Source organism: Gorilla gorilla, chromosome 18 (genome assembly GCF_029281585.2).
Source record: "Gorilla gorilla gorilla isolate KB3781 chromosome 18, NHGRI_mGorGor1-v2.1_pri, whole genome shotgun sequence".
Taxonomy (NCBI): Eukaryota; Metazoa; Chordata; class Mammalia; order Primates; family Hominidae; genus Gorilla; species Gorilla gorilla.
Window position 1 is genome coordinate 106071156 of NC_073242.2, and position 14794 is coordinate 106085949.

General features: G+C 44.5%; 1 protein-coding gene across 4 annotated transcripts in view; it reads right to left on the reverse strand.

The window, feature by feature from the left end:
* ADAT1 (adenosine deaminase tRNA specific 1) overlaps positions 1 to 14794 on the reverse strand; it is a 45508-nt gene that overhangs the window by 1896 nt on the left and 28818 nt on the right. Inside the window, exon 8 of one of the 4 annotated variants that reach the window (XM_055366608.2) lies at positions 2591 to 3044. The exons of 1 other annotated variant lie outside the window; for it this stretch is intronic. In XM_055366608.2, coding sequence (XP_055222583.2) covers positions 2813 to 3044 — 232 coding nt within the window. In that variant the 3' untranslated portion in view covers positions 2591 to 2812. Of the gene's footprint in view, positions 1 to 2590; positions 3045 to 14794 lie in introns of those variants that run through there. 2 more of the 4 variants (XM_055366602.2, XM_055366601.2) reach the window with 2 other exon arrangements.

Genomic DNA, 14794 nt, shown 5'->3' on the forward strand with positions numbered 1-14794 from the left:
ATAATTTTTGTATTTTTAGTAGAGACAGGGTTTCACCGTGTTGGCCAGAGTGGTCTCGAACTCCTGACCTCAGGTGACCCACCCGCCTCAGCCTCACAAAGTGCTGGGATTACAGGCGTCAGCCACCATGCCCAGCCGTGTTTTTCTTTTAAGTAATTTATAGTTAGCACTTATTAAACACCCTCTGGATACCAGATGATTTACATACATGATCACAATCTTCAAAAAGCCTCCATAAGATAGGTAGTGAAGTTTCCACAGCCACACGACTACCAAGTGGCAGAACTGAGATAATAAATAAAACTGAAGAAGAATGATGTGGTTGGCAATGTCAAATCATTTCATGATTTTTTTTTTTCTATTTATAATGTGCCTGGGAGGACTCTGGCCTTGCTTGGTGTACCAAACAGCCCCACTTGGAGCAGGGACTGGTGGGAGGGAGTGGTGAACCTCTTCTTAACCATGTAAATGTAGGATTATACAGAATCCTACAGAATAGGATTAACCATGCTGCATACTAGGGCACAAATACGAACAAAGTACTATCCTGTCTTCCAGGAGGTTTCCGTCTGGCGGTAAACCAACATGTAAAGAATAATTACAAAGCAATGTTGTAAGTGCTATAGCAGAAGTCCTGGAACAGAGGCGGGAGTAGCTATCAGCTACAAAACAAACCATTGAAGAAAGCAGCCTTATTTGGAATATCAGTCAATAAAAGTGGATTTGTCAATTTTACCTTTAAAATGTAACATCTAAGTGAAGATTTTAAAAGTTAAAAAAAAAAGCATATACTCTTCCCCCAAACCCTACTCCTCAAAAAGACACTAGACTTGTAAAATTGTACAGATGAATTTTATCAAACTAAGGAACCCCTTTCTTAAATTGTTTCAGAGATTAGAAAAGGAATAATTACATTTATTTTGAGACTTATAAAATCTCAATGTTTAAAACTTTATAAAGATAGCATAAGAGAAAAAGTTATAGCTTTGTCTCTTTATCAACATAGAAAAATCTATATATATATTTTAAAAGAGATGGGGTCTCACTGTCACACAGGCTGGAGTGCTGGGCTGTGATCACAGCTCACTGTAGCTTCGAATTCCTGGGCTCAAGTGATCCTTCCATCTCAGCTTCATGAGTGGTGCCTGGCCCCCATGTTTAAAATATAACAGCAATGGTATGAAAGATGAACTGGATGACCCATGACTCTATAACGGTTATATATGAAAAAACAGATCCCTGTATTACACACAAAATAAATTCAAGGTGGATTAAATATCTGAATATGAGACAGCATGGCGGCTCACACCTGTATTGCCAGCACTTTGGGAGGTCGAAGTGGAAGGATCCCTTGAGGCCAGGAGTTTGAGCCCTGGGCAACATAGTGAGACACTGTCTCTACTAAAAATACAAAATTAGCTGGGCATGTTAGTGGGCACCTGTAATCCCAGCTACTTGGGAGGCTGAGGCAGGAGAATCGCTTGGACCCGGTAGGCGGAGGTTGCAGTCAACCGAGATCATACCACTGCACTCCAGCCTCAGCAACAAGTGAGGCTCCCTCTTGGGGAAAAAAAAAAAAAATTAGAAAAAGAATTAGAATATCTAGGACCCTGGAGTAAGGAGGGAGTACTCAAGATACAAAACACAAACTATCAAAGATTGACAAATTTAAGTACATTAAAATGAACATTACAATGAACAACATCTGTACAAAATGAGGCACCAGCTGGATGCGGTGGCTCACACCTGTAATCCCAGCACTTTGGGAGGGCGAGGTGTGTGGATCACTTGAGGTCAGGAGTTCGAGACCAGTCTGGCCAACATGGTGAAACCCTGTCTCTCCTAAAAATAAAAAATTAGCCAGGCGTGGTGGCACACGCCTGTAATCTCAGCCACTTGGGAGGCTGAGGCAGGAGAATTGCTTGAGCCTGGGAGACAGAGGTTGCAGTGAGCTGAGATCTTACCATTGCACTCCAGCTTGGCTGACAGAGCGAGACTCTGTCTCAAAACAGGAAAAAAAAAAAAAAAAAAAAAGCACCTAAAACAAATAGAAGCCACAGACTGGGTAAGAGATATAATCAAGACATAATTAATATCCAAAATAAATAAAAGAACTCTTGGAATCAGTAACACAAACCACCTAGGCTGGGTGCTGTGGCTCACACCTGTAAGCCCAGCACTTTGGGAGGCCGAGGTGGGTGGATCACTTGAGGTCAGGAGGTCAAGACCAGCCTGGCCAACTTGACGAAACCCTGTCTCTAGGGCCAGGTGTGGTGGCTTATGCCTGTAATCCCAGCATTTTGGGAGGCCGAGGCGGGCAGATTACAAGGTCAGGAGATCGAGACCATCCTGGCTAACACTGCGAAACCCCGTCTCTACTAAAAATACAAAAAATTAGCCGGGCGTCGTGGCACGTGCCTGTAGTCCCAGCTACTCGGGAGGCTGAGGCAGGAGAATTGCTTGAACCCGGGAGGCAGAGGTTGCAGTGAGCCAAGATTGCACCACTGCACTCCAGCCTGGGTGACAGAGTTGAGACTCCATCTCAAAAAAAAAAAAAAAAAAAAAAAAAAGAAGAAAAGAAACCCTGTCTCTACTAAAAATACAAAAATTAACTGGGCGTGGTGGTGGCACCTGTAATCCCAGCTATGCGGTAGGCTGAGGCAGGAGAATCTCTTGAACCTGGGAGGTGGAGGTTGCAGTGAGCTGAGATCGCTCCACTGTACTGCAGTCTGGGCAACAGAGCAAGACTCTCAAACAACAACAACAATAAAAACAAACCACCCAGTAGAAAAATGGGCGAAAGACTTTTAAACTATTTGAGATTAGAAAAAGGAATAACCACAAATTCATTTTGAGACTTACCAAATCTCAGTGTTAAAAGTTTATAAAGACAACATGAGGCCATGCACAGTGGCTCATGCCTGTAATCCCATCCCAACACTTTGGGAGGCCAAGGTGGGAGGATCAATTGAGCCCAGGAGTTTAAGCTTGCAGTGAGTGATGATCGTGCCACTTTACTCCAGCCTGGGTGACAGAGTGAAACCCTGTGTCCAAAACAAAACAAAACCCACAGAAACAAAAAGACGGTGTAAGAGAAAAAAGAAATTATAGATCTCATTTATTAACACAGAAAAATCATAAAGTTTTTATTTTTTTAAAGAGATGGGGTCTCGCTCTGCTGCCCAGGCTGGAGTGCAGTGGCATGTTCATAGCTCACTGCAGCCTCAAATTCGTGGGTTTAAGCAATCCTCCTGCCTCAGCCCCACAAAATGCTGGCCAGGTTTAAGCTACCATGCCCGGCCTGGCATTTAGCTCTTTAATTTACCTTGAATTTATTTTATGTATAATTAATATAGGAATCTATTTTTTCATATGTATATAATCAATTATTTTGTGTAATTCCTACAAAAGAGAAAACCTAACAGGTCAATAAACAAAATTCTTAACATCACTCAAGACCACTGTTTTTGTACCAACTCTAGAATGCGCCATTCACAAAGACTAAAATGTGAACAGCACCTCCTAGAGTTGTGTGGTATCTACACTATGTTATTGGTGGCCTTGTAAAAATCTAAAGGAAACTATAGAATATAACTGCATCAAATTGGCTGAAATTAAATTTTCAACAAATGAAATATTGGTGAGGACGTGAAGCATCTAGAATTGTCATAAATGGCTATTTTGTATGTAAACTGGTACCATCACTTTGGGAAAAAGTTTGACACTGTATCTAGTGAAGTTGAAGGTGCCTGTAATCCATGGCTTAGCAAGTTCCACTTCTAGTTATATATTCCAGAAATATCCCTACATGTGTACAAGAGACATGTAGAAGAATGATCATTGCAACCTTGTTTGAACAAAAAACTGGAAACCAACTAAATGTCCACCACAGGAGAATGGAGAGATAATGTGGTATATTTATACAAAGGAATACTATATAGCAGTTGAAATAACTAGAGCCACATGTGCCAACATAAATAAATCTCCAAAACAGTACTGATAATGAAAAAAGCAAGAGGCAGAAGTATATTCAGCATGATCCATCTCTATAATAAACTTTAAAAATTTGCAAAACAATTATATTTATTGCTTATAGATATAAACTTATGTAATAAAAGTATAAACCACGCAAGGGAATGAAACATCAAATTCAGGATGGTGGTTACCTCATGGAGGGAGGGAAATGGGATCAGGAAAGGGTAAATGTGGGGTTTCAAACACTAGTCATGTTTTGTCCAAAAAGTAAAAACCTGACGCAAAGACAGCAAAATGTTTACTGTTAATTGGGTCATGAGTGTTTCTTTTCTTTTCTTTTTTTTTTTTTTTTAAAGACACAGGGTCTCACTGGGTTGCCCAGGCTGGTCTTGAATTCCTGGGCTCAAACGACCCTTGCACCTTGGCTTCCTGAGTAACTTGGATTACAGGCACATATCACCATGCCCAGCTTCATTTTACTTTTATGTTTGAAATATTTCATCACTTTTGTTTTGTTTTTAAGTTACACCAATGAGAATAGAAATTAGGTCCTTCTCAAAGGAGAGCATCTGGCTGCCTCCATTTCTCACTTCCTCCTCCCTCCTCAGCTGAAGATAGGCAAGCTTCTACCCCTCCACTTCTCTGCCCCAGAGTTTGCTAGGCTTACTAAAATAACCTTGTCCCCCGCCCGTGGATACTTGCCACCACACCCAGCTAATTTTCATTTTTTTTTTTTTTTTGTAGCTATGGGGTGTCACTATGTTGCCCAGGTTGGTCTCAAACTCCTGGCCTCAAGGGATCCTCCCCAGCACCTGGCCACTTTTTTTTTTTTTTCACCAACCACCTTTGCCTCTCTTTAATATATTATATACTTTACGTTACTCCTTCCTGGAAGCTCCTAATTGGCTTTCTCCTGATTTTCCTCTGGTCTCTCAGTCACTCTCGTTTCTATGCTTTTCTACCTGCTCCTGAAGTCTCCATTTCCCCAGGGTTCCCTCCTCACCAGTGTCTCCTCTTCTCTATCTGCACATTCTCTGTAGATGATTTCATCTGACCCATGTCTTTAATGATGACTCCAAAATTTTTATCTCAATCCCATCTCTCTCCTGAGCACTAAACCAGTCCCTCTAAATGCCCACTATAGGCCCTTCTCCTGCCAAAATCTTAACCTCTGAAACTGGGCACATCCCCTGCCTACATCTCCTGGCGCCCCCAACACCAGCTCCTCTTCCTGGGTCCCATTTCACGCTCCATGGCACAACGTTCCATTCTGTCACCAACACGATAACCTGGGGAGTCATCTTCAACCACTCCCTCTTCCACTCCCTGCACTCACCTCGCCCTCTGCCTGTTTCTGAAGTCAGCCCCTCGCTGTGGTTCCTCAAGCCTCTATTGCCTGGGCCTCATCATTTCTCTTGAAGTTACTACAGTAATCCCCCAACTATGGTCACCTCACCACCATCCCTGCTCCTGCAGTCTGTTCTCCTTGCTACAGTAAAGAGTTATCTTTCTAAAATGTAACTTGATCTTAGCACCCATCTCTCAAAATCACTGAAGTGCAGAGCGGTCAGGATAAAACTATTCTCCTTTGCAAGGCACTCAGAGTCCTCCCTGCTGTGACCTTCAGCCTCATCCCCAGCGTCCCCCATACTCCACTAGCCCAGCCATGCTGCGCTCTCACCTCTAGCCTTTGATTATGATGTCTCTCCACTGCAAATACCCTTCCCTCTAAACTGTCCCCAAATGTACCCCCAATTCTTTTTGCTTGCTATCCACTAATATTTCCCCTTCACCAGGTGTTTGCTAAGAACCCTGCGCCCTTCTCCCAGGTTGGGTATTAGACCTTTGTCACAGTCATCCTCACACTGCACTCTTCCACTATGAAGTCACTTGCCCATCCTCCTTTACTCAGGAGCAACATGAGGACTCTCCCTTATCCTTGTACCCCGGCTGCAGAGCAAAATGCCTGGCACATTGATGGCATCCAGGAGGTGTATGACTGCTCTTACGTGGAACTGAGAGCCTACTTAACAAGCACTGACACATCTTACTTTTGCAGCAGCAGCTGAAACACACTGGCCCCAAAGAGGGCATGAGACAGGCTTGTGCAATCCCAAAGGCGGCCAGAGGATCTCTTTCAAGGAGAATTTGGAAGGAGGCAATATAAATGTTCTTATTCTCAAAAGACTCATTCTTCATTAAACAGAAAAAAGGAAAGCCTTAAAATGTAAAACTGATTCCCTTTTTCATCTTTATTTCTTATAGTTTGGATGTTTGTCCCTGCCCTAATCTCAAGTTGAATTATAATCCTAAATGCTGGAGGTGAGGCCTCGTGGGAGGTGTTTGGATCGTGGGGCAGATCCCTCATGATTGGTACTGTCTTCGTGATAGTGAGTTTTCACAATATCTGGTCATTTCAAGGTGGGTGGCACCTGCCTCCACTCTCTCTCTTGCTCCTGCTTTCACCATGTGAGACGCCTGCTCCCGCTTCACCTTCCATCATGAGTAAAGCTTCCTGAGGCCTCCCCAGAAGCAGATGCTAGCACTGTTTCCTGTACAGCCTGCAGAACTGTGAGCCAATTAAATGTCTTTTCTTCTTTTTTTTTTTTTTTTGAGATGGAGTCTCACTCTGTCACCCAGGCTGAAGTGCAGTGGCGAGATCTCTGCTCACTGCAACCTCCACCTCCCAGGTTCAAGTGATTCTCCTGCCTCAGCCTCCTGAGTAGCTGGGATTACAGGTGCCCACCACCACGCCTGGCTAATTTTTTTTGTATTTTTAGTAGAGACGGGGTTTCACCATGTTGGTCAGGCTGGTCTCGAACTTCTGACCTCAAGTAATCCGCCGGCCTTGGGCTCTCAAAGTGCTGGGATTACAGGCGTGAGCCACCTTGCCTAGCCAAATGTCTTTTCTTATAAATTACCCAGTCTCAGCTATTTATTTATAGCAATGCAAGAATGGCCTAACACACCTAAAACCAATCCTGGTGGCTGACACTGAGGAAGCAAAGCCACAGTTTGGTCGGAGGATCCACATGCACCTCTGTGATCGACAGCTTTGCTCCTTCACCTGGAGCTGTTGCTTCCAGATGTGGGATGGAGCGGTGCAAACACATGTGCAGACACCTGCTGTGCAGCATGACACTCTACAAACATCTGCCCAATAGGCTTCTCCTGAGGACAGTCATGTTTATTAGCAAAAGCTCTGGAAAATGGGACTAGCAAATTGGAAGGAGTCACTTAGAAGCTGGCAGACAGACGACCTCAGCTGGAGTTTCCTAAGTGCTAGTCACTGCATGTGTGGTAGACAGCCCTCCTATACCTATCACAACCCCATTGCCAAGTGGGCAGAGCTGCCCTCATTTCAAAGGAGAGGACACTGACACTTTGAGAATGAAGTTACCTACCCAACATCACACAACTAGGACATCCTGGTGCCAAAATTCACACTTCGGTCTAATGCCAAAACCCATCTTTATTTTGCTAGTCCAGACAGTGAGAAGTAAAGGCCTGTGTTTGAATGTGGTCCACAGACATGTATATAAATACCTAATTTTCTTGCTTCTGAAAAAATTCTTAAGATCTAGCAACAATCAGCTAGAACAACAACAAAAATGGTTCCAGTTCATTCCACCTGCCTTAAGTTTCCTGCTCCTGAAAAGACTGGGTTTGTGACCATCGCACCATAGTCTACACACTATCATTTATTTATTTTTGAGACAGAGTCTCGCTCTGTCACTCAGCTTGGAGTGCAGTGGTGCAATCTCGGCTCACTGCAACCTCCGCCTCCCGGGTTCAAATGATTCTCCTGTCTCAGCCTCCTGAGTAGCTGGGATTACAGGATTAACTTGCCCAGCTAGTTTTAATATGTTTTGTTTTTTGGAGACAGAGTCTCTCTCTGTCATCTAGGCTGGAGTGCAGTGGCACGATGTTGGTTCACTGTAACCTCTGCCTCCCAGGTTCAAGAGATTCTTGTGCCTCAGTCTCCCGAGTAGCCAGCATTACAGGCATGCACCACCACGCCCAGCTAATTTTTGTATTTTTAGTAGAGATGGGGTTTCGCCATGTTAGTCAGGCTGGTCTGGAACTCCTGACCGCAGGTGATCCACCCACCTCAGCCTCCCAAAGTGCTGGAATTATAGGCATGAGCCACCATGCCTGGCCTAGTTTTTATTTTATTTTCAGACAGAGTTTCGCTCTTGTTGCCCAGGCTGGAATGTGATGGTGCAATCTTGGCTCACTGCCACCTCTGCCTCTCAGGTTCAAGAGATTCTCCTGCCTCAGCCTCCCCAGTAGCTTGGATTACAGGTGCCTGCCACCATGCCTGGCTAATTTTTATATTTTTAATAGAGGTGGGGTTTCACCATGTTGGCCAGGCTGGTCTTGAACTCCTGACTTTAAGTGATCTGCCCACCTTGGCCTCCCAAAGTGCTGGGATTACAGGTGTGAGCCACCATGCCCGGCCATTTATTTTAGAAAATAATTCCCTCAAAGTATATGCAAGCAAAATACTAAGCCATGTGGGCCCTTGTTGTTTGGGCTGCTATAACAAAACACCATAGACTGAATAGTTAATAAACAATATAGCTCTATTTCTTACCATTCTGGAGGCTGGGAAGTCCAAGATCAAGGTGTGATTTGGTGTCTAGTGAGAGCCCGATTCCTGGTTTATAGACAGCCATCTTCTCATTGTGTCCTCACATGGCAGAAGAGGTAAGGAATTTCTGGAGTCTCTTTGATAAGGACACTAATCCCATTCATGAGGGCTCTGTGTTTTTTCTTTTTTTGAGACGGAGTTTTGCTCTTGTTGCCCAGGCTGGAGTGCAATGGCGCGATCTCAGGTGACTGCAACCTCCTTCTCCCGGGTTCAAATGGTTCTCCTGCCTCAACCTCCCGAGTAGCTGGGATTACAGGCGCCCGCCACCACGCCCAGCTGATTTTTGTATTTTTAGTAGAGATGGCGTTTCACCATGTCGGCCAGGCTGGTCTCGAACTCCTGACCTGAGGTGATCCACCTGCCTCGGCCTCCCAAAGTGCTGGGATTACAGGCGTGAGCCACCATGCCTGGCCGGGCTCTGCTCTTAAGACCTAATCACCTCCCAAAGACCTCACCTCTGATACCATAATTCTGGGAGTTACGATTTCAACATAGGAATCTGGGGGGACACATTCAGACCATAGCAGCTCTCATCTTTCATGAAGGAGGCACAGAGCCGGGCGGCACCACCTGCCTGCTTTAGCACAGGTGAGTGAGCACTGTCATCAGAGCTGGGTTAACTGCACTTGCCAATCCATCACCCCGACTGCCTTCTCCCACTGTCAGCTGGCTTCACAGCCCAGCAGTTACTGACATGTTAGTAAAGAAGGACATTCACAGTGGCACTGGGTAAGCTGAAGAACAAAAGTACAGCATGAAAATGCCAGCTGAAAAGGCATTCACTGGAGGTCAAAACGGTTCACAAGAGGCAGCAATAAACAGGGAAGTTGATGAAACTTTGGGTTAGGGGGATGCACGTCCCGAAACTTACATTAAGAAAAGCTCTTTCAATTAACAAAATCGAATTCAGAGCAAACGGGTGAACTGGAATGAGTGTGCCTCTATTGTTGGGTAAAGCTTAGTAATACTGCCCACAGTATCATTTCCCAGAGATTTCTTGAGAGGTTGCACAGAAAGGTCTTGTTGTTGAACTGAAGAAAGATGCTGGGAATGGCTCTGTGATCCTGCCTGTCGTCAGGTTGGTTTCACCAGCAAGGGGCCCACCGTACCTCTCCTGTGGAGACACTGCTTAGTTTCAATGTGCTTTTCATTCTCTTGGCTGCCTGAGCAAATGGCCATCACTGTTTCCATTGTGAGCTCTTCCCCTTCGGGAGCTGAGCCCAAGTACAGGGAACATGTGCTGGAGACCAACATTTGGCAGCCTGGGTCCCACGTGGAGTGACTTTCTGCCACTCCCTTTCCTCCCACAGAGACATTTCCCTGCATTTGGTCACTGAAAAGCAGTGCCGGACAGGCTTGTTCTAAAAGCTGATTCCTAACCCTACTGGCTCATATGAATGAGGGGCAAAAAATCCATACCCAAATTCAGAGCCCAGGTTAGTCGACTGAGACAAAATTTATTTTCAGGCCAGGTGCGGTGGCTCACGCCTGTAATCCCACCACTTTGGCAGGCAGAGGCGGGAGGATCACCTGAGGTCGAGAGTTCGAGACCAGCCTGACCTTCATGGAGAAACCCCATCTCTACTAAAAATACAAAATTAGCCGGGCATGGTGGCACATGCCTGTAATCCCAGGTACTCGGGAGGCTGAGGCAGGAGAATTGCTTGAACCCGGGAGGTGGAGGTTGTGGTAAGCCCAGATCACGCCGGTGTACTCCAGCCTGGACAACAAGAGTGAAACTCTGTCTAAAAAACAAAAAAGTTATTTCCATCCCTCCCTTGTCACCAACATGACTGAGGCCGTATGTAGTCACATCAACAATGGGCAGTTTCCTAGAGAAAATTTCTCTTTGTATTATCTATCCCATTAATAATTTTTATGAGAATCCTATCTAACAGTTGAAAAAAACTGAGCATCCTAAATGCGAGGATCTAATTTTGTAGGACAGATGAGAAGTTATAAGTAGAGGTTACATACTTTCCCCACATCCACATAGAAGTTAGTGGCAGAACTGGTACTAGGACACAATTGCTTGAGTATCTAGGCCCAGTTTTATTCTACTAATAAGGACCACGTTTTTGTTTTTTTGCATTTTAAATTTGAGGTATAATTACGTAAAGTACACGAACATTAACGTGTAGACTTAATTTGGACAAATGTTTACACCAATATAATCAACGCTCCAATCAAAACACAGGATGTTTCCATCGCCCAGAGGGTGCTCCTGTGCCTCTTTCTACTCAACCGCCTGCTCCCCATCCCCCACCACATCAGGCAATAACCACTCATCTGACATCTATCCCTTTTGATTCATTTTGGGTCCCCAGTTTTAAGAGATAAAAATTGAATTCAAACAACTTTGCCTGAAGTCCTTAAGTCTTTACAGAATTTTCCTACCACTTTTGGACCACAGGTATAAAGATTTGTTTTGGATTCATCTGGATGGTGTTACAGCAAGTCAGTCTCAGCCCCAGTACAGACACGTTTAAGTTTAAAAGGATTCACATTTATAGGATGTGAAGGTCAACAATTCTTCAATATGGGGTATTAAAAAACTACTCTTTCTGGAAAATAAATGTGCTTTGTCTAAAATATCTGCTTCCTTGGCTGTTTCTGTATTCAACCATTCCTTCGGGATAGCCGCCTATGGGAAGAGCTGCTTGAGCTCCTGAAAGGAAGCACTTAGATACTAAGTATTTTTCCAGTTGGAAGCTGTCTCCTGGTTTCAATAGCTTTTCTGCTGCGGTGGGACTCATTTTAACAGCTCCTCTGGCTTTCCCAGACACCATCTCAGGAGGCAGTGGCAGTTGAAAAGATAACATTGTCCTAAGCCATTTAACTAGCCAGGAAGGGAACTGGGTTTTAGGAGCTGGAAAATTTTGGCTAAGGCTTGCTCAGAACACTGTCTTAAATCCAAAAAGTCTTGCCAAGGTCCAGGTGGAGGCAGCTTTCCCCCAGCCACAGACACTACCAAATCAGACAGGGCTTGCATTTCTTCCGACCAGAGGCACTGGCAGCCAGGGTTGGTCATTATCTCCATAGCAGCCTCGTTTCCCCAGACAGTGAGCTCATGCTTGGCACTGATCAACTCCATAAAACAAGGCATTTAACCCTATGCAGAAATGACTACATGAAACCTATACAATTATTTAAATCAAGCCAAGTTCTGAAAATTATGAAGAAAATACAAATTATGCAACACAGTCATAACATTAGAACCCACTTATGGGCACAGAATAAACAGCAATGCTGAAAAAGTGTAAACTTCCCTGAAAGAGCCAAATTCCAGAAGACAGTAATTCTGTGGAATTCAGCTGCCTAAAGCAGCTTTTGAGGTTCCTCTTCCCTATGCAACATTGCCTCTACGTGTTTTCTGGTGTTAATGCAGTTTAAGATAGAGAAATCTTTTTCCACTAATTTTTATTTCATTTAAAAAATTTATTTAAAAAATAGACATATATTAACATGGTTCAAAATTTTAAAAGGGTAAAACCAAACACAGCATAGTCTCACTCATAGGTGGGAACTGAACAATGAGAACACATGGACACAGGAAGGGGAACATCACACTCTGGGGCCTGTTGTGGGGTGGGGGGAGGGGGGAGGGATAGCATTGGGAGATATACCTAATGCTAGATGACGAGTTAGTGGGTGCAGCGCACCAGCATGGCACATGTATACATATGTAACTAACCTGCACATTGCGACATGTACCCTAAAACTTAAAGTATAATAATTAAAAAAAAAAATTTTTTTAACGGGTATTCAGTAAAAAGTCTCCCTCCCACTCCTTGGACCCCAGCCATCCTTTTTCCTGTTGGATGGCTGGTTTCTTGTAAGTCGATTCAGAGATACTTTAGTATATACAAGCTAAACAGTTACATATCTTTCATGCCTTTTTTTTTTTTTTAAACGGAGTTCTGCTCTTGTTGCCCAGGCTGGAGTGCAATGGCCTGATCTTGGCTCACCGCAACCTCCGCCTCTCGGGTTCAAGCGATTCTTCTGACAGCCTCCCGAGTAGCTGGGATTATAGGCATGCGCCACTACGCCCGGCTAATTTTTTATTTTAGTAGAGACGAGGTTTCTCCCTGTTGGCCAGGCTGGTCTTGAACTCCCAACCTCAGGTGATCCGCCTGCCTCAGCCTCCCAAAGTGCTGGGATTACAGGCATGAGCCACTGCGCCCGGCCTCTTTCATGCTTTTTTAATATAAATGGCATGGTTGTAATGCTGTTCTGTGCTTTGCTTTCTTTGGATTCATTGTATTTAGAAATAGAACTTAGAAGATATATTTAAATCAAGCAAAATTATATGTTTATTTAATCTTTGACCCAACAATCCCACTTCTAAGACTATCCAAAAGATACAGTGGCAAAAATACAAATTGTTGTATATATGATATGGATTTATGACTACTGCTAGAGTGAAGAAAAAACCAGGGAGGGGACAAGGATGAAAGACCTCTCTGAATGGTACCTTTCTTCAAAGAAAACTAGTTCTAGCCAGGTGTGGTGGCTCATGCCTGTAATCCTAGCACTCTGGGAGGCCAAGATGGGAGGATCGTTTGAGGCCAGGAATTAAAGACCAATCTGGTCAACACAGTGAGACCCCATCTCTATTTTTTAAAAAACAAACAAGGGGGCCGGGCGCGGTGGCTCACGCCTGTAATCCCAGCACTTTGGGAGGCCGAGGCGGGCGGATCATGAGGTCAGGAGATAGAGACCATCCTGGCTAACACGGTGAAACCCCGTCTCTACTAAAAATACAAAAATTAGCTGGGCATGGTGGCGGGCGCCTGTAGTCCCAGCTACTCAGGAGGCTGAGGCAGGAGAATGGCATGAACCCAGGAGACGGAGCTTGCAGTGAGCCGAGATCGCACCACTGCACTCTAGCCTGGGTGACAGAGCAAGACTCTGTCTCAAAAAAAAAAAAATAAATAAAATACAATAAAAAAATAAAAAACAAAACCAAACTAGTTTCAGCTTTGGAATCATACAAACATTTTACACAATTTTTTAAAAGGCATCCCTAAAAACTGAAAGTAAAATTATGTACAGATTTGGAGCAATAACTAGAGAGGAACTATTTCAAGTGACTTTAAAAGACAATTGTTAGAAGCAGGGTTTCTTAACCTCAGCACGACTGACATTTTGAGCCAGATAATTATTTGTGGGGAGTGGGGGTGGGGACAGGGCAGTTGTCCTGTGCATCATGCGACGTTAGCAGCATCCAAGGCTCAGTGAGCTTCTATAATTGGCAACAACTGGCACATACTGCCATACATCATTGCTGGGAGGATTAAGTGCTGTCTGTGCGACACCACTGGGGGAGTGTTTTAAAATATAGGTTTTAGGTGGCCCGACGTGGTGGCTCATGCCTGTAATCCCAGCACTATGGAAGGCCAAGGTGGGAAGATCGTTTGAGCTCAAGCATTCGAGACTAGCCTGGGCAACACAGCAAGACACCTGTCTCCAAAAAGTAAGATAAAAAAATATAAAATATAGGTTTTATTATTATTCAAGTATGGTGAGGGCAATAGATCAGGTGACTGCCATTGACAAGAAAGCTTGTTGTACTTACAGATTCCAAAAGGGGCATGGCACGCCACAGGGAGCCACACTGGAAGCCCAGGGTCAGTGAGGAAGCAGAGGGAATGAGGGGATCAAGTGGAGTAAGAGCCTTGTGATCTCCACGGGAAGGAAGGGGCAAGGCCGAGTAAGCAGACTGGCGAGTTTGAATAATTTCAGCAGGCTCTGGGGCCTAGGGGCTGTCCCTAGCTTTCTGGTACCTGGCCCTGCGGTGATTAGGGCAGGTGGATATCCCAGAGTACGGGACATTGGCTCAGAGTATGAGACGTCCTGTAAAGGAGAGATTGGGGTATGGGCTCCAGATTGGTTGGTTTACATATGAAAGGAGCAGTCATAGGTGAGTCATTTACTCTCTCCAGGAATTGGCTAGCCTTGGGAGGAACAATCTCTCCACCAAGTGAGCAAGGCCCCTCCCATGTCAAAGAATCAAACACGCACGGTTCATATTGAGGGTACAACTGGAAGCCTGTGCTTGTTTTCTGCTGGACTTTGCTCATGCACCTTCTCCGTTTGCTGATTTTAATCTGTATCCTTTCACTAAAATAAACAGGAATGATGTGTATAACAGCTTTTCAGAGT